This window comes from Balaenoptera ricei, chromosome 6, assembly GCF_028023285.1.
Source record: "Balaenoptera ricei isolate mBalRic1 chromosome 6, mBalRic1.hap2, whole genome shotgun sequence".
Taxonomy (NCBI): domain Eukaryota; kingdom Metazoa; phylum Chordata; class Mammalia; order Artiodactyla; family Balaenopteridae; genus Balaenoptera; species Balaenoptera ricei.
In genome coordinates this window covers 41,599,775-41,623,798 of record NC_082644.1, presented here as the reverse complement: position 1 = coordinate 41,623,798, position 24,024 = coordinate 41,599,775, and the positions used below count along the sequence as shown (strand labels likewise).

General features: G+C 49.6%; 2 protein-coding genes across 7 annotated transcripts in view; both read right to left on the bottom strand.

Moving 5' to 3' along the window:
* Positions 1-1,608: 1,608 nt before the first annotated feature.
* On the bottom strand, positions 1,609-15,294 carry SPMIP6 (sperm microtubule inner protein 6). Its single transcript, XM_059926343.1, has 7 exons — positions 15,160-15,294; positions 7,303-7,447; positions 5,021-5,136; positions 3,952-4,027; positions 3,504-3,738; positions 2,186-2,272; positions 1,609-1,736 (listed from the first exon to the last, which is right to left on the bottom strand). The coding sequence occupies exons 1-7, from the start codon at positions 15,292-15,294 to the stop codon at positions 1,631-1,633; spliced, it is 900 nt and encodes a 299-aa protein (XP_059782326.1). The 3' UTR covers positions 1,609-1,630.
* Positions 15,295-15,849: 555 nt separating this feature from the next.
* Positions 15,850-24,024, bottom strand: part of FAM219A (family with sequence similarity 219 member A) — a 54,561-nt gene continuing 46,386 nt past the window's right edge. For 2 of the 6 annotated variants that reach the window (XM_059924564.1, XM_059924566.1), the window contains exons 2-6: positions 23,405-23,504; positions 20,381-20,483; positions 20,040-20,120; positions 19,362-19,416; positions 15,850-18,816 (exon numbers count right to left, since the gene is read on the bottom strand). In XM_059924564.1, coding sequence (XP_059780547.1) covers positions 18,658-18,816; positions 19,362-19,416; positions 20,040-20,120; positions 20,381-20,483; positions 23,405-23,504 — 498 coding nt within the window. In that variant the 3' untranslated portion in view covers positions 15,850-18,657. The remainder of the gene's footprint in view (positions 18,817-19,361; positions 19,417-20,039; positions 20,121-20,380; positions 20,484-23,404; positions 23,505-24,024) is intronic. The other 4 variants (XM_059924567.1, XM_059924570.1, XM_059924565.1 and 1 more) reach the window with 3 other exon arrangements.

The following is a 24,024-nucleotide window of genomic DNA, read 5'->3' as shown; positions in this document are numbered from 1 at the left end:
AAACAGGGCTTTTTTTTTTTTTTTTTTTGGCTGCGTTGGGTCTTCGTTGCAGCACGTGGGATTTCTCTAGTTGCAGGAGTGGGGGTTACTCTTCGCTGTGGTGCGCGGGCTTCTCATTGCGGTGGCTTCTCTTGTTGCGGAGCACAGGCTCTAGGCATGCGGGCTTCAGTAGTTGTGGCTCACCGGCTCTAGAGCGCAGGCTCAGTAGTTGTGGCACATGGGCTTAGTTGCTCCGCGGCATGTGGGATCTTCCTGGACCAGAGATTGAACTCATGTCCCCTGCATTGGCAGGCGGATTCTTAACCACTGCGCCACCAGGGAAGTCCCCCAGGGCTTTGTTTTTTAATTTTTTAATTTAATTTAATTTTTTTTTATACAGCAGGTTCTTATTAGTCATCAATTTTATACACATCAGTGTATACATGTCAATCCAATTGCCCAATTCAGCACACCACCATCCCCACTCCTGCGGCTTTCCCCCCTTGGTGTCCATACGTTTGTTTTCTACATCTGTCTCAACTTCTGCCCTGCAAACCAGTTCATCTGTACCATTTTTCTAGGTTCCACATACATGAGTTAATATACAATATTTGTTTTTCTCTTTCTGGCTTACTTCACTCTGTATGACAGTCTCTAGATCCATCCACATCTCAACAAATGACTCAATTTCGTTCCTTTTTATGGCTGAGTAATATTCCATTGTATATATGTACCACAACTTCTTTATCCATTCGTCTGTCGATGGGCATTTAGGTTGCTTCCATGACCTGGCTCTTGTAAATAGTGCTGCAATGAACATTGGGGTGCATGTGTCTTTTTGAATTATGGTTTTCTCTGGGTATATGCCCAGTAGTGGGATTGCTGGATCATATGGTAGTTCTATTTTTAGTTTTTTAAGGAACCTCCATACTGTTCTCCATAGTGGCTATATCAATTTACATTCCTACCAACAGTGCAGGAGAGTTCCCTTTTGTCCACACCCTCTCCAGCATTTGTTGTTTGTAGATTTTCTGATGATGCAGGGCTTTGTTTTGTAATTTGAAATTTCTTGATCATGAAACCCTCCAAAATTGTTTTGGACCTCTTGGACTTGGGTGGGGGAGGGCAGCAAGGGTATCTGAACATAGACTTTGGGATCGCTGCGATGGAGACTCTGGGAACAGAGATAAAGAGCTTTGAGTATAGGGACATGGCTCTGACTGCAGGATGGGCAATTCTGGGTCCACTGAGATATGGGGGTGAAGGGACATCTAGGTTTGGGGGATATTGGGGAAATGGCAGCTGTGGGGTCCTCCTAGGATGGGAGGTAGATGGGCCCTCCTGCATGGCTAGGTGGGCCCATTAGTTTGGGCTCTGGGATGGAAAGGAGGAGGTCATGCCCCTCATAGGGCTATTGCCATGCGTCAGGAAGGCACTCAGGGCCACCCAAGGGAAGTACTGAGATGATGGAGTGGGGAGGGCTCAGGGCAAGATGACTTTGAGAAACTGTATCTCAGTTGAGGGGGCTTGGCAGAGGCCTGAGTGACTGGCTCCTCATTGCCAGATCCTGCTGGGTAAGGACACGAGAGGCAGCCTTTAGGATGAAGAATTTATTCATTGTTCAGCCCCCTTGGCCCGGCCAGCCCGGGCTCTACCGGCAGTGGTAGTCAGGATAGGTCTCGGACACAAACTCAGGGTGGACGACATAGTTGTTTCTCTGGGGGCCACCGGTCTTCTTGAAGTGACTTGTGTCCCATCTGTGGGGAGAGATGGGTCAGCCCTTTTGGACCCTCATACGTCTGACTCCAATTCTCAATGCTAATCTTATCCCAACATTTTGCCCCGAATAATGGCCCTAGGCTCCAACACTGACCTCTTGACCTCAGGGTCTACTGTTAAATTTTTGATTCCCAATACCCGCTCCCTAACACTGACTTTTTAATCTTTAATTCAAGCCCTGAACCTAACGCCCTGATCTCTTGACTCTAAGCCCCACTGCTAACCTGTAAACCCTCAATGCCATCTCCATGCCCTCTCATTTAGTTGCCAGCTTTGACTTCCCCATGGCACCATCGCCCCCTGGTGTCATCTTCCAGTCGGTGCATCACAGAGGTCAGTTATCCCAACTAGTCCCTGGGTCCCCCGCCATGCCAAGGTTACAGCTTCTGTGTGGGTGCGCATTTGCATGTGTGTGCGCCAGATTTACCTGAGGTTCGGACAAGGGTAGTATGACGGCGGGGGAGTTATAACAGCACATTGCATTCCCGGCCGGTGCTTGCAGGGCGATACAGTCCTGGAGAAGGAAGCGGTGGGCAGGAAGGGGTCGGACCTTTTGACTTCCCTCTACGCCCCAACCCAGACCAAGACTCTGAGCCGCACTTCAGGTGTCAGTCCTACGGCTCAGAGATCCTCCCTTCCGGCCTCCTGTCCCTTCAAGACCTCGAAACGTCGCCTCTGGGAAGACACCTGAAGTCCCTCTCCCCCTAAGGCCTCGTTTCTGCCGCCCAGGCTGGGCCGCGGAGAACGCTGTACTCTGGGGAGGGTTGAGGTACAGTCACTGAGGACCTGGGAGCCCCCGGATCCTCAACATGGGACAGCAATTACTCCAGCTTATCGACGAGGCGACGTTTCTCAGGCTTAGGCACTTTCTCGCTCCTCCATGCCCTTGTGAGGGATAAGACCCAGTTTCGCACAATGAATCAGTCTCTCTCAGCCTGGGGAGGGACGGGGTATCACCACGGGGTTAGGGACAAGGTTCAGGATCTCCCTCCCCCTTTCACAGCTCTCTAGACAGACGCGGACATTGGAGGTCTCCCAGGCTCAGCCAGCCTTGTCTAACGCCAAGTGCAGGGAAAAGGCCGCGTTGCAGTCTGGGCTTCTGCTGAGCGCCTGAGCTTCAGTTTCCTCCACAATAACACGCGAGGCTGTCTACATCCAGAGGTGGTGCGGGGCTCCGAGGAGGCCAGGGCCCTTCTGGTAATGCGGTCACCATTTCCTTGCCTTCTCAGAACCCACCGATGACCCTGCCCATTACCAACGGTGACCCGAGGCCCAGGAATAGGGGACACTGTTCTGAGGACACATGGCACTCCGCAAGCTAGAACCTGCGTCTCCAGGTCCCGGTGACCAGGTAGGGGGCGGGGCCGGCGGGTGTGGGAAGGGGGAGCAAACTGGTGTGAGGAGTTTGTTCCTCAAAGAAACCCTCGGGCAGAGCCTCCAGAAGACGTACAGGAGCCAGGTTGACCTTGAGCCCAGTTCAGGAGGGATAGGATCAGGAACTCGGGTATCTCCGTGCAGGTTCACCCGCCTCAGCCGTACGTTCAGGCCGTGAGGCCCGAGGGCGGGACAGGGAGGCGCCAGTAAGCGGACCGCGCGGGCTGGAGGCGGGGTGGGGTCTGTCACAGAGACAGGTCAGAGCAAGAAGTGGTTCGGGATGGAGCGTCCGCAGCTGGGGTAGGGGGGACTCTGGGGGCGGGGCTTGCTTGGGGGCGGGGCCCGGCTACTGAGCGCTCGGCCCTGCGAACCTTGCAGTCGGCCGCTCTGTGCGCAAAAGCCGCAGGCGACGTTCGGTGCAGGGTGGCCCGGCGACGCAGTAGTCCATGCCGCGCAGACAGTAGTGGCGGCCCGAGCAACCGCTTTCATAACCCTGGAAGGGCAGGCGGCCCGGCAGCGGGTCCACACACCCGCAGCGGGGCGTGATCTGCGGCAGCGGCTGCTTCCGTGACAGCGAGTTCAGCATGTTCACCACTACCTCGCGCTCTGCGCCCACGGGCCCCAAGCCCGGGAGACCCAGACACAGAGTCACAGGAATGGGAAGAGACAAGGTCAGAGACAGGACGAGATGGAGACACAAACAGATAGAGACAGGGTTACAGCCTCTCCAGGGCCCTCGGCCTCCGCCCCGTACCTCGGGTCTCCATCCCTCCGTCCTTCTGGCCTACCCATTTCCCTCCACTGTCCACCATCCGTTACCGTAGGCGTTGAGTCGCTCCGGCTTAGGAGGGTGCACCAAGGGCATTCCTCGAACTACTGTCTCCATCCCGGCCTCCTGGAAGTGGCACACACGCTGCCTCAAGCTCTGACCCGGAAGAGTTCCTCCTTTGGGGGTTCTCCCAGAACACCCAGACTAGTCCCAGGCCGCGCCTTCTCCCGCCCTCCAGAAGCACCCCTACTCTCCCACGTTCTGAGTGTTTGGGGTTGTCGCTGGGCAACGCGGTTTACTCCGCCTCCCAGGTGGTGGGGGTGGGGGAAGTGGAGCTGTAGGTGGACCAGGTCTGGACCTGCACCTCTGACATCCCTGTCTCACCGTTTGCCTCTGATTTTACCCTTCTTTGTCTAGCTGACTCTGTGTAGCTGTGTCTCCGTGTCTCTCTAATAGGGATTTTCCAATATTGCAGTGTTGCCTGCCCATCAGAATCACTTGGGGAACTTATGAAAAATTCTGATTCTGATTCTTGAGGAAGTTCTGATTCAGAAGGGTTTGGTCAACCTGAGGTCAACCATCAACCTACAGTTAAGAGCCCCTACTCTTGCCTGGTATCCTTACATCTTCCCTCTTTCTTCGTGCCTGGGGCTGTGGCTGGACTCTTTCCTATCTCTTTGGAAGACTCTCCTGTATCTATCTGCTCTGCCTCTGGATGGCCTTGTTCTCCCTCCTTTGCCCTTGCTCACATCACAAAGGAGGGGAGAGAGGAGCGGGTAGACTCAGCCTATCAATGACTTCTTGACCAGACCATGTGGGAAGGTGCCAGGTGGCAAGCTTCAGGAAGGTAGCACCTCAAAGAGTGCACACCAGCCATGTCTCCACAGAGCCTAGCCAGAGATTGGGACCCAGAGGCCCAGCACAGCTTCACTCCTGAGCTCCCTTGTTTCCTAGAAGATATAAACCCTAGTCTCACAAATGGGAAAAGGCCTTGGAGCATTGTTGGTGGGAAAAGGATGAGAAACTAATGGTGAAATATCAGACACTGTGGTTTGGGAGGCAGATGGGGGGTGGGGGGTGGTCCCAGGCCCCAGGCATCTTTGCTGGCACAGTAGATACCTTAGGCAGCCGGGGAAGGTATGAGGCACATTTGTTCCAGCCCGTACAGTTGTAAGGTCCCATCCTCCATGTATTATACCGGTTACCGCACAGGTGCTTTGGGTTGCATTTGTCTGCTTGATCATAAGGGTGGAAACATAAGACAGTATTACTCCTTTTTCTGTCCCAGGATCTGGGACCCCTTACATGTTTTTCCTCGGATCCCCAGCACAAAGCTGGACTCTCACTGATCTCCCTTAGGCCAGAAAAGCCCAGCCTGGCCCCATACTTGTCTTAGACACTGAGATGCAGCCTATATCCCACCTAAGACAAGCTTCTGAGTGGAGCCTGGGTCCTTTGAGCTGATCACTTTTCATCCTGGCACCACCCTCTCTGAATCAGCCAACCTGGAAACCCTGGAAATGGGCCTCCTCCCAAATCCTCCCTCTCATCTTCCACATCTAGGCTCAAAGTTTGCTTATTCTGCCTCCTTAAAATCACTTGACTCTATTCTTTCTTCCAGTCCCCCATGATATCACTCCTGTATCTCTGCAGTGCCTAAACCAGGAGACAATAATGTCATGGTTAATAGGATGGACTCTGTAGACCGACTCCTGTGGTTCAAATTTCAGCTCTGCCAGATATTAACTGTGTGTGACCTTGATCTAGTTAATTAATTTCACCTTGTCTCTGTTTCCTTAATTTTAAAATGGGGGTAATAATACTATCTACCCCATAGGGTCGTTGTGAGATTTAAATAAGTTATTATATGTAAAACATTTAGAACAATGCCTGGCACAGAGAAAACTATCATCATCATCATCATCATCATCATCATCATTATTATTGTGATTATTATTGTTATTAGCCTACTGGTCTTCCTGCCTCATTCTGAAATCCTACAATCCGATCTCTACATAGAAACTATGGCACTTATGATAAATGAAAATCTGACCAAGACAGTTCTCTACTTAAAACCCTCCGAAGCCCCACCCATCCAGTCACCTAAGTGTCCTGTAAGTTCCTCTCTGATCCACCACGCTAACAGTGTGAAAGAATACATGTGAGAGATTAGGAAAGGAGTTCTAGGAGCCCTAGAGGAAGAGCAGGTGCGTGTATGTGTGGGGCAGTGTGTTGGGACTTGGAGTTCTAGGTTGGTGGGTTGGACATACTGAGTTTGAAGTGTTTGGGGCCATTCAGGTAAATTTGCTCATAATCAGATAAAGGAAAGTGGAATCCTGGTAAGAGGACAAGGCTAGAAATAAAGACTTAGAGCTGTCAGTAATTAAAGATGTGGGTTAGATTAAACGGTCTCAAGAGAGGAATAAGGAGAGAGGAGGCTCCGATCAGCATCCCGAGGAACCCCATGTTTCCAGAATGATTAGACAAGAGACCCAGGAATTTGAGGCATCAGAGAAGCTGAGGAAGGAAGGAGTTTCACAGAATAGAGAGTGGTCAGAGTGAAATGCATAGGGTAGGTCTCATGAGGAACAGACTGAAGAGTCCCATGGATGAGGTAATTAGAACCATACAAGATCAGTTTTAATAAACATTAAACATGAGTGTAGGAGATGCAGATTCCCAATTTCAATTGAAGATTAATCATCAATTCATTCAACAAATACTTATGAAGCCTGCTGCTATTCTAGATGGAGGGAGCACAGCTCTAAATAAAACAAGACTCTCTGTTCTTTTGGAATGTACAGGGAGACATAATAAACACCTAACCAAATGAGAAGGATAATTTCTTATAAGGCATAAGGAGTGAGGAAGTAGAGACATAGACTCTATTTCCAAGAATCTTGGCTGTGAAGGGGAGGAGCGAGAGAGAATTTTTAGACAGGAGGAAATTAGAAAAGGCTTCCAGGTTGAGGGGAGAGAGATGTGGTGAGGCAGAGGGTTGCAGGAGAGAAGGGAACCTGATGGAACAGGGTCACTAAGAAGATGGGAGGAGATAGCACCGGAATACACATGGAGGAATTTGTTTGGAGGAGGTTAATGCTCCCTCCCTCTCTCTAGGGATAAGGCCCAGGCCTCTTCCAATTCTTTGGCATAGACTGGGAACTCCCAAAAGGCAGAGCCTGGATCTCCTCCTCCAGGGTCAGGGGTCAGGATCAGGGTCAGGCCAGGTGGTTGGGAATCAAGCTGGAATGGGGGTAATTAGAGAAGAAGCCCTGGTCGAGGATGGGGATAAGGTTTGTATAGGATCAGGGTGGAGGTCAGGAGTCAAGTTGGGTTCAGGGGTAGGGTCTTTGTTGGGGTCACTGAATGGGGTCACAGTTGGGTGATGGATGAGGCCCTACCTTCCTCTTGAGAGAGCCAGTATTTCTCAGGCAAGTAGGGGTGACCTGGTATGGAACTCTTATAGCTGTAGTCCTGCACAGCACACTTGACCATCTTCTGCAGGGCTTCAGGATCCACATGGCGCTGCACAGTCTGAGTCAGGCCCTGGCAAGGAGAGAGGGGAGGAGATGGCTAGGTGCATGGAGACCCCAGCCTTGGCATCCTGCTGGACCTAGATTTAGCCCCTATTGAGGTCAGCCCAGGTGGGTCTCCCAACCCTCTCCCTATGCCAGAGGGATCCCCAGGCCAGCCTTGGTTCCCTCTGCATAGTTCTTTTGCTTGAATCACCCTTTTCTTCTTTTTCTTCCATCCAAGTCTCGGACTTGGAACCCAACATTTTCCCTCAGTCAGAGTGGTTTTCTGATGTTCTTCTCATTTCTGTCCTTTCCTTGACTGGGACCTATAAGGGCAGAGCTGGGTGTTCCTGTCCTCTTTCTTCCAGGCTGTGTGCTGCCTGGGAGCAGGGCCTGGGTCTTCCCCAACAGAGCAACAGGCCCATGGAACAACCTGGAGCCTCAGGAAAGGCTGGCTGCCCTGGGAGCTGGCTACCTTAGGCAGGTGTTTTGGACAGGAAGGGCTCTCTGTGAACCTGGCACCTTGAAGGAGATGAAGGATGGGGCCAGAGGGGCACCTACTTTAAAATCTAATTCTCTGACTCCAACCTGACCCTAATTCTGCTGTGGCTCTCATCTTGACACCAATATTACCCTTGACCCTGACATTTACGTTGTGCTGGTCCTCATCCTATCCTGATTTTTTTTCCTGATCTTGGTTCAGGCTCTGGGCCCCTCTGCTTCTTGGGGTTCACCTCATCTTATCCCAATACCCCTTGTTTGGCTGGATCTGTAGAATCCCAGATCAAGGGCCCCCTTGTCCTCAGCCAAAGGCAGATTGCCAAGTTAGTTGTGGACCCATGTCTCTGTAGGCAGCTGGGATGAAAAGGAAGCTGGGTTACAGGGGTGGGACACCCAGCAAAGTCAGACACCAGAAAGGACTTTCTCATCATAGTGGGCAGCAAGGCGCTGGGATGACACCATTGCACCGCATTTCACCCTTATGATCTGAAGAGCAGAGGCTTCTCTTGGCCTGGGATGAGACCTTGCTGCTCCTACTCCCCTGAAAGCCCCTCAGCTGAGGGGCTTCTTGGATCCTCCGTGCCCAGCTGAGGTTTTGTTCTGTGGGCAGATCCTACACAGTCATACTCCATATGGGTCGAGGGGCCCCATGACTTAGCATTCCCCTGAGTTTTACATACACACAAACACATGCATGTCCAGACATACACATAGATCTGTGCACCCAGATACACTCATAGACAGATGTACAGATGTACATCTATACATACACACTCAGACACGCTCACACACACACACACACACACACACACACACAAATAATCATTTAGAAGAACTCACAGACTCTTCATTGTTTCCATTCGAGGCTTTCCTCAGATGTCTGTAATCTGTGATTGTCTGCTCATGTTTATGAGCAGGAGACTAAAAAGGCTCATTGGAGGCTTTGAGCTGTGGGTGGGCATCATTGTAGGATGCTCTGGCTAGACTACTTGTTGCAAACTCTGTCAGTATCTGTAGGTCTTTTCTCTTGGGCTGATCAGATCCCTCGGAAGAGACTCTTTCAGTGACCTACCTGCCATTGTTCTGAGACCCTAGTGGAGAAGAGGGCTGCTGGGGGTTTAGCATTCAGCGTATGGAGGTTCATCTGTTTTCAGTACGGTACCCTGACCTTAGCTGGGCCTGGAATCCCCAGTCCTGAGATCCTTGCCAAAAAATAAGCCTTCTGACTTTTGCAGAGATGGGCGAGCAGTCACCCTATGGCATGGAATAGAAGAAGGGGTTTAATTGCTTCTTAGCTTTCAAATCATTGTTGTTTCAGCCTTGGTCCTGTCTCATCTTCCGTTCCAGAGAAACCTAGTATTACCAATTTCTGAGCCTTTTAAAAATTCTGCAGTTTTAAGTTGAATTATGTCTTGTGTTTCTCACTGCTGGCTTTGGATTCAGCTTTCTCAGATCTGCTGTGTCAGTTACTACTTATCTATCACACTTTCCAGCTTCTGAAATTTTGTTGTTGTCATTGTTCTTCTTTCTCACTATTCTTGCAAATTTATGTCTTAAATATGCATTTATTGTAGTTTTCGAGGGGTTTTAGGAAGGAGTCAAAACGTGTTCAATTTTAACCCAGAGAATTATAGTTCTTTATATATTCTGCATATTCCTTTGTCAGTTACATGTTGCAATTATCGTCTCTCAGTTTGTGGCTTGTAACTTCATTTTCTTTTTGGTGTCTTTTGATGAACATAAGTTCTTCATTTTAACATAGTTGAATTTATTCATCTCTTATGTAGTGCTTTTGTGACTTAGGAAATCCATCCATAATCTAAGATAATGGAGATAATGTCATAATTTTTTCTAAAATTATACAGTTTTACTTTCCATATTTATGCCTTAATCTGTCAGGAATCTGTTTTGGGGTTTGGTGTGAATTAGGGGATCAATTTAATTTTTATCCACATGGATAACCAGTTGTCTCATTGAGTAATCTATATTCTCCCACAGATTTGTAATGCCACCCCAAGCCTGATACATCTTTTCCCATAGCTTTACTTTCAGTCATCTCTGTTGCATGTCGTTTCCATATATGTGTGGCTCCATTTCTGGTTTGTTTTATTCCATTAATCAATTTGTGTATCCCTACAGTAATATTATGCTTTATGAATTTCTATAGCTTGGTAATAAATATTAATATCTGACTGGGCAAGTCCCCTTCTTCTTTAGGTGTGTTTTAGCTAGTTCTTGGGCCTTCGCTCTTCTCTATAAATTTTAGAAACAGCTTGTCAAATTCTTCAAAAACTCCTGTTGAGATTTTAATCAGAATTGCATGGAATCTTTATGTTAGTGACTCTTCCTATTCATGAGCATGTTATGCCTCTTCATTTAAGTATTTTTTTGAAGTATTCAAAGTTTTATAATATTATCCGTACAGTTTTGCACACGTTGTTAGATTTATTTCTACTTACTCTCACTCTTTGTTGCTAAAATGATATATATATTTTAAGATTATGCTTCCTAAATATGCTTTTTCTCTTAAATTCATCCAACTTTCTAAATTCTCTTATTCTAATAATTTGTAGATTCTATAAACACAACTGTATCATCTGTGAATAATGACAGTTTTTGTAAAAATTCCTTTCCTAGCCTTGTACCTTACATGATATTGTTTTCCAATATACAATTTACATGATATTGTTTTCCAATATTTTGGTTCTTTCTTTAAATTTTACAAGTTAAAAATTATTATAATTATTTTCTATGGACAATATTTGTTTAAATTTATCTCATGTTTACCAGTTTCTTAACTCACTAGTCCTTCTTGCATCTCATACCTTCCTTTTGTTATCATTTTCCTTCTCCCCAAAGTGTATCCTTTAGAAGTTCCTTTATTATGTCTTTTTAAAAAAATTTATTTAATTAATTTATTTTTATTTTTGGCTGTGTTGGGTCTTCGCTGCTGTGCGCGGGCTTTCTCTAGTTGAGGCGAGGGGGGCTGCTCTTCGTTGCGGCGCACGGGCTTCTCATTGCGGTGGCTTCTCTTGTAGCGGAGCACGGGCTCTAGGCGATCGGACTTCAGCAGTTGCAGCACGTGGGCTCCGTAGTTGTGGCTCGCGGGCTCTAGAGCGCAGGCTCAGTAGTTGTGGCACATGGGCTTAGCCGCTCTGCAACATGTGGGATCTTCCTGGACCAGGGCTCAAACCTGTGTCCCCTGCATTGGCAGGCGGGTTCTTAACCACTGTGCCACCAGGGAAGCCCCCTATTATAAGTCTTATTGTAGTAAATATTTTAGTTTTTGTTTGTCTGTAAGTGTTTTTATCTTTCTTTTGTTCTTGAAAGGAAGACACGTTGAAAATAATTTCTCTCTGCATGTTTTTAAGGTCATCTCTTAAGCTGGTGTTGTGCAGTTTCACGTGTTACCTAAGAATCCATGGATTCATTTCTCTTGTTAGTTGTTGAAAATCAAGAGCCTTTGTCTCTTCAGATAATGACTACTCTCCTTTCTGCTCTTTCCTTCTGGAACCCCGAGTAGTTATGTGGGATCTTCTTTTTCTTTCATATTGCTTAATGTTTCTTCCATATTTTCTATAGTTCTCTGTCTCTCTGTGCTGCATTCTGGGAAATTTCTTTTGCTCTGTTTTGTTTTGTTTTTTTTTCCCCACACTGCACAGCTTGTGGGATCTTAGTTCCCCAACCAGGGATGGAACCCGTGCCCCCTGCATTGAAAGCATGGGGTCTTAACCACTGAACCACCAGGGAAGTCCCCCTGCTCTGTTTTTCATTTCACTGATGTTCTTAAGCTGTGTCTAATTTGCTCCTTAATCCATCCATTGAGTTTTGGTTTTAACACATATATCTTTTATTTCTAAAATTTCATTTCTTTAAAAAATCTGTCCATTCTTTTAAAAATATAATCTCTTGTTGCATCCTCATTTTGAGGAGTTCACATTTTGCTCAGAAAAATTCATAATTATTTTGTGTTCTTTAACTATTATTTCCAATATCTGACATCCTTGGAGGTTTAAGTCTGCTGTTTGTTGTTTCTGTTGACTCTGTCATATGGTGGTTTGTTTCCTTATGTCTTTTATTGTGAGCTCAGAGTTGATTGACCGTACTCTAAGGATACCTGGAAACCTACACTGAGGATATTTTCCACCATAGAAGATGTACATTCATCGTGTGTGTGTGTGTGTGTGTTGGGGTGGAAGCGGGGAGGAAGGGAGCCAGAGGTCACTGGACTTTCTGGCTCAGTTTGGAATTTACAGGTTCAGTTCTCCATCTTTCAGCTAGCTAAAGGCTTAAACTCCTGCTTGTAGTACTGATAGTGACGTTTGTCCTCAGGGCAATCCTGTCTTCTTAGTATACTTACCACTCATCTCCACTGACAGTCCGAAACAAAATGAAAATTAATTTTTATGCAGGACCTAGTTGTTTGGAACCAGGAGGGCCCTTCAGAGTTTCTAGACCACCATACTGCCAGAAGCGGAAGCCTTTTCCTTCATTATTAATCCCACTGCTATCTGACTTTCATTCCTCACCACTCACTGAAGCTGTTTAGCCAGGCAGCTAAGTGTTACTACATCCAAGAGATCCCTGTCTGCGCTGACAGCATTTGACACCGAGCTTTGTCTAATAATGCTGTCTTTGTTGGTTTCTCTATGATTTTCGTCCTATCACTGTCTCCTTTTATGGCTCTTCTTCCTTTACCTACTCCTGAAATACTGATATTCTCCAAAGTCCTATCCTTGGCCACTTTCTTACTCTTTTTTTGGCAATCTCTATGACTTCAGCTACCACCTATATGTTGATTTCAGAATTCATGTCTGTAGCCCAAACCTCTTTCCTTTGCTTCAGGTAAGTATATCCAGCTACACAGCAGACATCTTTTCCTGGAAGTCCTTGAATATTTTTGTCCCCAGTTGAACTCCAAATCTCTCTCTAATCTGCAATTCCAAATATCAGTTGGTAGCACTGCCATTCCTCCAGTTTTCCAGAGTCCAAAACCCAGAAGTCCTCTTAATCTCTCCCCTCTTCTTTATATCGAGATGGTGACCAAGGTGTGTTATCTGCGTCCTAAGAATTCCCTCCTATTGAGTTTGGAAAAGCAGGCAGACACTCATATTTTGCTGGTGGGCATGTAGATTATTATAACCCTTATCACAGCAATTTGAAGTGTATATCCAAAGTTTTTTAGAGTCACATATCCTTTCTCTCAACAATTTCTATCTATGAATTTATCCTAAGGGAATAGTTGATATATACAAAGAATGTACAAGAATAATTATACTAGCAAAATTTTATAAATAATCTAAATTTCCGATAATATAAGATTCCTCAACCATATTTTGGTACATTCATAAAATAAAATACGATAGTCATTAAAATTACATTATAGAATATTTTTGATACAGGAAAATGTACTTGATGTATGGTTTTGTGAAAAAAGCAAGATTCAAAATATTAGTATACGACACCACCTTCATAAAAAAATATTTGCTTCCTGAAAGGGCATAAAATAATAAATTAACAGTAGTTATTTTGGGTAGTGAGAATTATAGGCCGTTTTCTTTGTGCTTCTCTGAGTGATCCCCACTTTCTTTTTCTTTTTTTTTTTTTTTTAATTATTATCCAGTATTATTATTTATTTATTTTTGGCTGTGCTGGGTCTTCGGTTCGTGCGAGGGCTTTCTCTAGTTGCGGCAAGTGGGGGCCACTCTTCATCGCGGTGCGCGGACCTTTCACTATCGCGGCCCCTCCCGTTGCGGGGCACAGGCTCCAGACGCGCAGGCTCAGTAGCTGTGGCTCACGGGCCCAGCCGCTCCGCGGCATGTAGGATCTTCCCAGACCAGGGCTCGAACCCGTGTCCCCTGCATTAGCAGGCAGATTCTCAACCACTGCGCCACCAGGGAAGCCCATCCCCACTTTCTGATTGAGCATATATTTATTTTGTAACTATAAAAATTATTTTAAAAAGACTCTCTATTCAACAGTAGGAGAGTACTATTGAGAGTATCAACGATAGTCTCCTATTCAAAAATACTCTCCTATTTTTCACTGCTACAGTCTCTCCTTATCTCCCACCTATATCCTCTTCCCTCATCCTTCACCACCTCACTGGGCTTCCTGCCCTCAACTCCAGCCCCATCAATCTCCTGCCACAGTGGCCAGAGTGTGTCACTCACAATGCAAGCATGACACTCCCAGGCTCAAAAGTCTGGACCATTATGACCACATTTCTCAACACAACCTGAAGCCCTTCATGGTCTGCAGGCTTCTCTCTTACCATAGGGCTGGCCTCTCCTCTGCTCCAGTTCTCAGTTCCTGGTGGGTCCCTGCCCCTGGGCTGCCCTTTCACATTTCTCTTCTGCTCGGAGCGTCCTTCTTCTCGATCTCTTAGCAGACCTGCCCTTCAAGTCCCGGGAGCGGCTTTCTGGCTGTTATACCAGCACAAGTCTCTGCTGGTGCATGTTCCACACTGGGCAGTCCTACTTTGTTCACTTTTTGCCGAGAGATCCTCAAAGGCATGGCTTGGCCCTTCACTGTAACCACATTGTCCCTGACACATGTAAATACTCAGCAAAGTTTTGTTGGGTGGTACACACAGATTAAACTCCCTTGGGCAGAGTCACAATTAGACTTACAGATCTTCTCTCCATTTTGTGAAAGCCGCACAGCCCCACTTGGCCACCTGTCTTCAAGTACAGACACAGGAGACTGTAATAAGCACGCATAAAAACATGCCTGTAGGCAGAGCCCACAGGCAGCCTCAGGGCCTTTGCACTTTCTGATCACTCTGCCTGGAACCCTATTCTTTCAGTTCTTCACATGGCTATTTCTCACTCACCTTTCCAGTCTCAGCTCAATGTCACCTTGAAAGAGAGAGACCTCTTTTATTACTTCTATTTAAGTAGCTCTCCCTGGTTACTTTCCATTTCCAGTACCCCGTTTATGTCCTTTACAGAATTTGGGACAATTTACAAAACCCTAATTTATTTCTTGATTATCATCTATCTCTCCCCATCTCCTACCCTGGTGGAGTAGGAGGGTACCATGAGGGCAGGATCTCGTATTACTTTATATATATCATGATAAATTCCCTGCCTAAGCAAATGAATCACACACACACACACACAAAGCTACAAATAATTACAAACACATAATGACAACCACACACTGTCAGTGATCCAGACACCCACAGCCGTACACTCTGGACTGCCCGCTGCCCAACCCCCGCCCCAGCTCGCCACTTACCGGAGTCACAAACCTGTTGGCTTCCCAGGCCCACAGAGGTGGGTCCTTATAGACCTCCTTGATGGAGGTAGGAGCCCTGTAGGAGTCACTGTAGGTGCTGATGGGGGTCTTGGTCTTATGGGAAAAGAGGAACATAGTGGGGTCTAGGGGATGCCGTGGTGGGCTCTACCTACCAGGGGCTCCTGCAAGACATCAGTGACCACCCCCCCACTTTCCCAGACAGCTCTGCAGGTGCCCCAGCTGCTGCGACCCCCCTCCTGTGGAGGATCTCTCAGCTTCCCTCCCTCACAGCCTTCTTGCTGCTACCCCACCCTGATTCCCTCTCTAGGATGGGCACTGCCCATTATGATATCACCTGGCTCAGCCCCATCCCTGGAGAGGTGAAGAGGTCTGATTTCCTCCCTACCCCAGTGTCTTCCTGCCTCAAGCCTCGCAAAAGAGCCCAATTTCCAAGAGTTCACAAGGTCCCTGGAGATCTTCTAGGCGAAGCTTCTCACTGTGATGAAGAGAAACAGAGATTCCGAGGGGTCAAGTGAGTCATCCAGGGCCGTTGCAGCTGGTCGGTGGCAGGCCTAGCCTGGGAGCCCACAGGTGGAGGTAGGGTGAAATGTGCGTTCAGAGGATCGGTCCTCTGCCCTTCCCGGCCCATCTGCCCCTTGCCCCCATCCCAGGTAGGGAGCTGAGGCTGGCTTGTTTGATGCTTTTAATATCATTATTTGTGTTACACGATACACAACCAAGGATGATGGTCAATACTGCGATGGAAATGTTAAAAAAAATTTTATACACGGCTCATGTCTTCCACACACCTTCCTGGAAATAAATTAGTGAGCACGGAGAAACCTGGCTGGGTGGCAGCCAGAGCTGAGGGTAGAGGGAGTGTTAAGGCAGTATCTACAAGGGGCAAGGGTGGCAGGGGGCAAACTAAGGCCTCGATTCCTCCCCTCCAACCTCCCACGTAGGGAAGGAGGGAACCATGCACTCTCCCTAGACCCAGAAAGTGCTGGCTGCCAGCTTCGTACTTCTCTCCGCTACACTCGCTACACTGCCTCAGCTAGAAGCCCTTGCCTGCCAGGGAATTAGGTATATCTTGTGGGGAGGGAGCCTTTCTCTTATTCCTCAGGGCCAGAGAGGTTGAGCAGTGGGCCAGAGTCACACAGCATGTCAGCAGCAAAGGCAGCAGTCTAAGTGAGCCTTGGCGGGGGCCCTGCCTGGAAAAGAGGAGGTACCCATGTTCTCGAAGGGTGAGTCAAGGAGGCCGGGGTGGTGGTGGTAGTAGTAGTAGGAAGCTTGGTTTTGGGGCCCAGATGACGGGGGGTGGGTATGCTGACCGGGGTGGGGGGGGAGAAACAGGCTCAGGTGGGGGCCAGTACAGGCCTTGTGAGTCCTGCAGGTGCCTTCTCCGTCCTTGCCTCCCTTTGGCATTTTCTCATCATCTAACCAGGGTCCCTGCACTGGAGGAGTTAGGGGTGGGTTGGAGGAGTTGAGGGTGGAGAGCTGCACCTCAGCACTCAGGAGCTGGCAGCCCCTGGGTGTGGTGCAGGGAGAGGTGCTACCCCTCCTAAGCCAGCAGCCTTCCTCTCTCTTCTCACTGCCCTCGCCCCCTTCCAACTCCCACCTCCCAGGACTGGCAGCCAGGAACTGGGCTGTGGGTGTGTCCTGTGCACGCTGGCAGCATGTGAGTGGTATATATTAGAGTGGATTGGCCAGCGTGTGTGGGGGGTCAGCATGGAGAAGTGGCCCTGGGATACGGGGTTTGTGCGGCATAGACCTGACCAGTCATGGGCTATCTGTGCTTTTGCTTTCCTTCGCATGGGGCAGATCTATACTGCCCAGGCCCAGGGGAGGGCCTTGGTCACCTTCTCCCTCTTGATTTTCATCCTCAGCTTTTCTAGCAACCATGCCCACCCCTGCCACCACCAAGTAACAGCAGCAGAAGCAGTAGTACATACATTCTGACTCTCAGACACACCACACAGCTACACACACCATAGATACCCACATATACGTGCACATCCACAGACACACACAGACACACACTCAAGCATTTCCCAAAAGATCCGATTGTATTCAGGCATACGCAGGTCCCACAGGAACTTCCCCCTCTCTTTTCCACACTGACACGCAACTCAGGAAGCCACCAGATGTACTCAAAAGACACACAGAGACCTCCTTATCCACCTCCACAGAAATTCCTATGAAGAAATTCCTTCAGGTTTGGAAGAACCTTAAAAATAATTTCAGATGCTGCTCATTGTACAGTGGAGGGAACTGAAAGCCAGAGAATATAAGTGGCTTGTTGGAGGTAACAGGGAGAGTGCCGGAGCTAGGACCAGAACCCAGACTTCTGACCGCCAGCCCACTGCACTGCTGAGCAGCCTCTCACACTGTTAGCAGGCCACACAGTCACTTCCCCACCGGGACGCCGCAGACATCTGGAGACACAGGCCCAATGCAGAGATGTAGACACACGCCCTCACAGCCCCAGGCACACACACGTTCTGCCAAGCTGTGCCTGCCATACACACGCAGCCACTGTATTCTCTTAGGCTTGCTTCCTTGAAGATTCTTCCTGGGAAGCAGCCTCTGGGATCTTGGGCTAGAGTGAGACCGGAATGAGGCATTCGAGGCCAGCCTTAACTCCTGCTTCCAGCCCGGGACAGAGACCAATGAACAGAACAGAAGTGTAAGTGTGTGTGTGTGTGTGTGTGTGTGTGTGTGTTGGGTGGGGGGATGAGGCAGGGCACAGAGAGATAGATGCATTAGTTATAGGGGCAGGTGAGGGCAGATCATACCACCCTAAACTCTGGCTGTCTCTAAGGCCCACCTCACCCTCCACACAATCCAGAGAGCAAGGAAGGGGGTGAATGGGGCAAAGAGGAGAAAGAAGGCAGTGATCCCCGAGAGGTGGGGGACAATATCCCACTGGGCAGCTTTGTCAGGCTTCCCACCTAGAGATGAGGGGAGAAACGCAGATGGTACGTGGGCCAGCAGGGGGGCATGTGGAGGCGGCTCTAAGGGGCTGGGCCCTGCCCCTACTGCCCTGGGCCTTTCTCCTTCCCAGCGCCTTTCCTTGGCTGGTGCTGGGGGATTCATGGCTTCACGTGGGTGGGTCCAAACCCCTGGCTTTGTGATCCCTCCCCCACTCATTACTGTTGGCCTTCCTGCAGTCCAGTCACCCCTTTCCTCTACTGGGCTGCAGCTTTGGGGAGGGGGCAGGATGCTGGGCAAGGTCCCCCAAGTAACTGAACAAACCGCCCCCTCCCCTCCTCAGCACCCCCGGGGTGGAGAGAGACCCGGTTTTGGTTTCTCCGGCTCCATGAACACACAGAGGTACACGTCCTACCATAGGAGGAAGCAATGACTGTTACGAGGTTGGCGGCTGTAGGGGGCGCGGGGGCCGGGGGCAGGTGGACGAGCTGGGGAGGGGTTGGCCCCTGCCTGGTCCAACCTGGCCCCTGGCGGCCCCATCCCGGCCGGCCGCAGCGGCCCCGCCAGCTACTGAATGTGGCAGGCGGTGGAGGACGTGGCCTGGCAGCACATGCAGGTGGGGTTCACGGACTTGGGGGGGATGAGGTCCAGGTCCTCATCGTCGGGGATCTCGTCTAACCGGTAGCCGTCCTTCAGCAGCTGGATGTTCAAATCTTGGTTGATCTGCTGTAGGCAAAGGGGAGGGAGGTCAGGCTCGGGGCCATCTGGAGACACCACGCAGGGCCGGGGCCACATGCCCAGGCCATCGGCGCCCAGCCCGTCCCGTCCCAGGTCTCTCCGAAACCCCAGGCTTTGCACCTCCTCGGCCCCAGCCTCAGTTCCGGCCTCCCTTACAAGCACGTCCTCCCGGGGCCCCGCCCCGCTACACACCACACCCCATTCTAAGGGCAACTTCCCACCTTAGGTCCTGCCTCTGTTCGGGCCCTGCCCTCATTTCAGGCCCTCTCCCGTAAGGTGTCGTCTAGGTAAGGGCCCTGTTCCAACCCGGGTCCAAGCCCCGCCCCTAATCCTGGGCTCCCGGCACTAGAGGCGGAGTCCAAGGCCTCACCTTTCTTTCCGGCCAGATCTTATCCCAGGCCCCGCCCCCGCATGGGCTCCGCCTAGCTTTGCCCACTGCTCCTCTCAGGGTGTGATTTGGCGTTGGCCCTACCCCTTCTCTTGGAGGTGGTCCTGCTTACGTGTGTTTAGGACGGGAATGGATGGGGCCTCACCTCAGCAGAGGAGTAGCCAGAGGAGGAATATCTGGACATGTCAAAGTCATCATCACTGGCCGCAGGGGAAAGAAGACAGAGAGGAAGTGACTCCCAGATATTAAATAGAAAACTCTTTACCTCCCCCCACCGCCATCAGTCAATACCTCACCCCTCCCCGACACTTCCAAATAAACAGCACGGTCTCAGTAAAAACTGTGCTTGCTGTGCGAATGCAGTTTTAAGACAGGTTCCCTAGCTCCACCCTTCTAAATTAATTGCCCCCCTTAGCCTCCTAAATCCCCCAGAGCCCTCCCTCCTTTTTTTTCTAGGCTCAAATTACCCTGGTTTGTTGGGTTTTCCCAAAGTCCAGATCTAGCCAGGTATGTTCCCAGCAGTAGGGCGCCTTCCTCAGAGGGGGCAGGGCGCCATGCAAGGCATCAGGGCCCATTTTAGGGGCAGCCATTGGATCAGCTGTCCCAGGAGAGCAGTAGATTGCATAGATCCCTTTTCCTCTCTCTGTTCTCCCCCACCTCCAGGTAAAAAGTTCCATTCCTTGGGGGGGTTCACACTTGGAGAGCTCCCGGCTGAGGAACACCCCAATTCCGACAATATAGCAAGTACGTCCTGTACAGCCCACTTGTGTGTTTGCACAGGCTGCTGTGGCTTGCCCGGCTGCCCCAATGTCTCTGTACACACCTGTCCGTGTCAAGGGCTACCAGTGGCTTCTCGTCTGGGCTCTGGTCAAGCGAGGAGTAGCCTTTATTGGGGACGACCAGCCTGGGTGGAGAATTTTGGGGACTGGATTGGCAACTGAAGCACACAAGCCTGGCAAGGAACTGGGTTAGGCCGTGCCGACCACCTCCCTCACCCCTACCCTACCCCACCCTCGCCACCTTGGATCCTGCGAGACTCTCTCCTCTCAGAGAGGAGCTGGGCCTGAGAAGGGAGGGAAGACGGGAGGCTCAGAACCAGCAGAGATAGGTGCTGGCTGGCAGGGCCCTGGTGGGGTGGAGCGGGGGGGGGGGGGGGGCCTCTACCTTGTCCGGGCCATGACATTGTTCTTCTTGGGTTGCTGGTTGACGGGGCTCCCCATGCTGCCATTCTTCAGGGAGCCCTTCCGGGCCAGCTCCCGCTGCTTCTCTGCAGGGGAACACGGGAAGGAAGCTGTGTCCTGCCCACAGGGGCACCCTGCCTTACTGTTCGGGGCAGCCTGGGCTGGGCCTCCATGGTGAAACCCCTTGCTTCTCTAAGAACTGAGGCAGGGATCCAACTCCAGGCCCTGATGCTCGGGAGAGACAGTACTTGGCTCTGCACAACCTGAGGCAGATAGTGAGGGGGCAACATGAGGAGGCTGACCCCTGTCTTCCAGGAGCTGTACTCCCAAGTGGGGCAGCTAGTGTGTGCTTGATTCCAGAGAAAGGTTGGAGCAGGAGAGATAGAGCAGAAGGATGGCAGGGCTTCCTGCAGGTGACACCTTGAGATGGAGAGAGGAGGGCATTCTAGTAAGGAGGGATAGTGTATAGAAAAATGCATTTAGAAGTTGAGTGTAATAAGTGTGGATGTGGATGGGATGGAGGGGTGAAGATGGAGGGAGGTCAGTTTAGAAACGTAGGTTACATTTATTCAGTCATTTATTTATTCAGCAAACATCTGTGTCACCAGTCATGTCTCAGGTCCTGTGCTAAGGGGCTGGGGGCTCCCTCTGATTACAGACTCAGAGCATGAAGGCCTTGAATGCCAAATAGACGAGTTAGGGATTAATGCAGAAGGAAAAGAAGCCACTGAAGGTTGTGGAGTGGGAGGGGCAGCATGGGGCTGGCAGGAGGCTGGGGGAGCCCCTCTGCCTAGACTACTTCTGACTCATCTGTCAGCCTCTGAATTCTCTGAGGCTCCATAGCCTACTAGATTCATGGGGCTGACAACCAGGTGACCTGCTGCCTCATGTGTGGCCCTGTTACCAGTAGCCAGTTGCTGCCTGGGCCCTAGAGGAGGCCTGGCTACCCATTCCTCCTCGTCATTTCAGCCCTGATGTAGGAAAAAGGACTGCCAGGGGAAAGCTCTCATAAAATAACCACAAGCTCCAGAGAGGAAGGATGGGATGGGCATTTCCAGCAACTGTGACTCTGGAATATCCTCGACCTCCATGTCTCCATGTCTCTCATCTCCCAGTCTCTAACCCTCTTTCTTTGCCACTGCTCATCTGACTCCCTCAAACCTGCCTCCACCTCCTTTCCAGCAGGCAGCACCTGCCATTACCACCCCAAGCCTCTAGGGGGTGCAATTTGCCTTAAAGTTCCTGGTGGGGATTTTCCTCAGTGCAGCTGGGACGAGGTTGTGAATTTTCTAGAGGAGCTTTGGTGGTAATGTAATGGGCAGGACAAAAAAGTGTTATTTTATTTTATTTAAGTGTTATTTTAAAAGCATGTTGGAATTGTTTGAAACTGAAAAAATGCTAACAATAAACTGGGAAAACCAAACTACAGACTACTATGCAACTATTTAAAAAATGAAGTCATTCTCTATACAATGATATTGGAAGGGGTTCTAAGACATTAAGTGGAAAACAAAAACAAAAACGAAAAAAGTTTCAGAAAATATGTACAGTATGATACCACTTGTGTTAAAATACAAAATAAAATGAAAAAACTAAAAAACGCTTGGAATGATGATCTCTGGGGAGGAGAATATGACGGGCGAGAGTAAAGGAGAACTTATACTTGTTAAAATACTTGTATTGTTAAATTAAACAATAATAAGCAAATAAAACTGGCTGCTCAAAAACAGTTTGAGTTTGGCGTCCTGGGACAATGAACAAATTCCACTGAGAGGACTGCTCTCTTGTTTAGAAAAACAGCCTGAGGGGCTCCCCGGATTTGGTCTGGAAGGAGAAAAACAAGGTTAACAAAAAGCTGAATAACATAACAGGACTCTGTGAAAAGGAGTACTAGCAGCTGCAGAGGGAGAATGTTTTAGAACAGATGGGAAAGGGCTCTCAGGACTAAGGAGGGGTCCAGTATTTGATGGGCAGCTGGAGCCTGAGGAGAAAGATGGGCAGGAGGGTGGCAGGGATGGCAGAGAAGTTTTGAAGGATAGTGATGGCCTGTATTTAATTGTTAACTCTTTCCTGGATGCACTATGTTATAATTTCTCTTCGTGAAAACAAATTTTTATTTTTTTATTTTTAATTTTTGTATTTATTTATTTTTGGCTGCGCCTCGTGGCTTGCGGGATCTTAGTTCCCTGACCAGGGATCAAACCCAGGCCCTCGGCAGTGGAAGCACGGAGTCCTAACCACTGGACTGCCAGGGAATTCCCCGAAAGCAAATTTTTAATTACAAGTCTGTTATGCACGGCAGCCCTGGGTGAGTGAAACTGGTCCCTGAAGGGAGAGACGCAGTGTTCGGCGTAGGGTGAAGTGAAAGCAGCAGCTGCGGGAGCTCTGGGCAATGGTTGGGAGACATGTGACTTCAAAGGAGCAGGCTGTAGCATAACCTGACTTTGGAGTGGACGTGAGATAAACCCCCAAGGGAAAGGTGACCCTGGAAAGTGGGGGAGAGATTTGGGTTTATTAAGAAAATATGGAAAGCTCCCCCAAACAGGAGCCAACGAGATCCTGAGATCTCCAGATAGGCTGACATAGGAATGGGGAGAGGGACTCAGCTTCTAGGCTTTGGGAGCCTCATTCCTTTCTACCCCTTAGACATAGCAACTGACACCCCACCTCTGAGGCAGCTTCCTCTTAGCCTGGTCCAGTGTTTGATGGGACTTCCAACCCACTCTCTGGGGTTCCATGCTTTTACCCCTGCAGCTATCCCCTGGAATACCTGGAGCCTTCTTGGCCTCAGAGATGCCTCTAGAGTTCTGGGCTCCTGTAGAGAACTGTAATTTCCCTCTTGGCCTTGCAGGAGATAAGGTGCCTGGCAGTGCCAATGACTTGGTGGCTGGAGTCTTGGAATCAGCTAGCCTGAGTTGGTTTATTTGTGGTACCTCATTGTAGACCCAGCCCAGAGCACCTTGTCTGTCCACTCCCCACATTTCCCTCACCCCCCAGACACACTCACCCAGCTTCACTTGGAGCGGGGATGGTTTGTAATTCATGGCTACTGACTCACCCTCCCGGGCGTCACAGTCTCCGTCTGAGATGGAGGCGGCGGCTGGGTCCTGGGGGAGAAAGCAGAGAGATAGGGAGCTGTTAGGGAGTGAACACAGGGGGCTGCTCTCACCTGTCCTCTGGAGGTATTTTTCTCTGGCAGCAGGCAGGATATTCAGGGAGGGAGGGACAGACCCATCTACCATGGGAGGAAGACACTGAGCTGGGTGGAAGAGCCAAGCATCTCAGCCCTACTTACACCCACCTGGGTGTCTATCTTTTAAGTCCTGTGTGATCCACCTCCCCCAGGAAGCCTACCGCAATTCCTTAAACCCAAAGGACCACCTTCTCCAACCTCCCATACTAGTTGCCCTGCTCCTCAGGGCCCTTCCTATGTACTTGTTTGGAAAGATCTTTCTAGATTCCTGTGAGTTTAAGTCTGCATTAGGTCAGGGTAGGTGCTCCCTGAGACAGGCCTTCTCCCTCTGTTTCTCCTAGCACTGGATGATCCCTTCACAGGATCCAGAGAACTGACTGTCCAAGCCAGGCTAGACTTCAAGGCTGCAGCCACAGCAGTTCTAATGAGGACTT

Coding starts and splice junctions, on each gene's coding strand:
- SPMIP6 (XM_059926343.1), bottom strand. CDS start 15,294: ATGTTCCTCTTTTCCCATAAGACCAAGACCCCCATCAGCACCTACAGT. Junction 7,448..15,159: donor CCAACAGGTTTGTGACTCCG/GTAAGTGGCGAG, acceptor TCTCCTTGCCAG/GGCCTGACTCAGACTGTGCA. Junction 5,137..7,302: donor CTGGCTCTCTCAAGAGGAAG/GTAGGGCCTCAT, acceptor CTTATGATCAAG/CAGACAAATGCAACCCAAAG.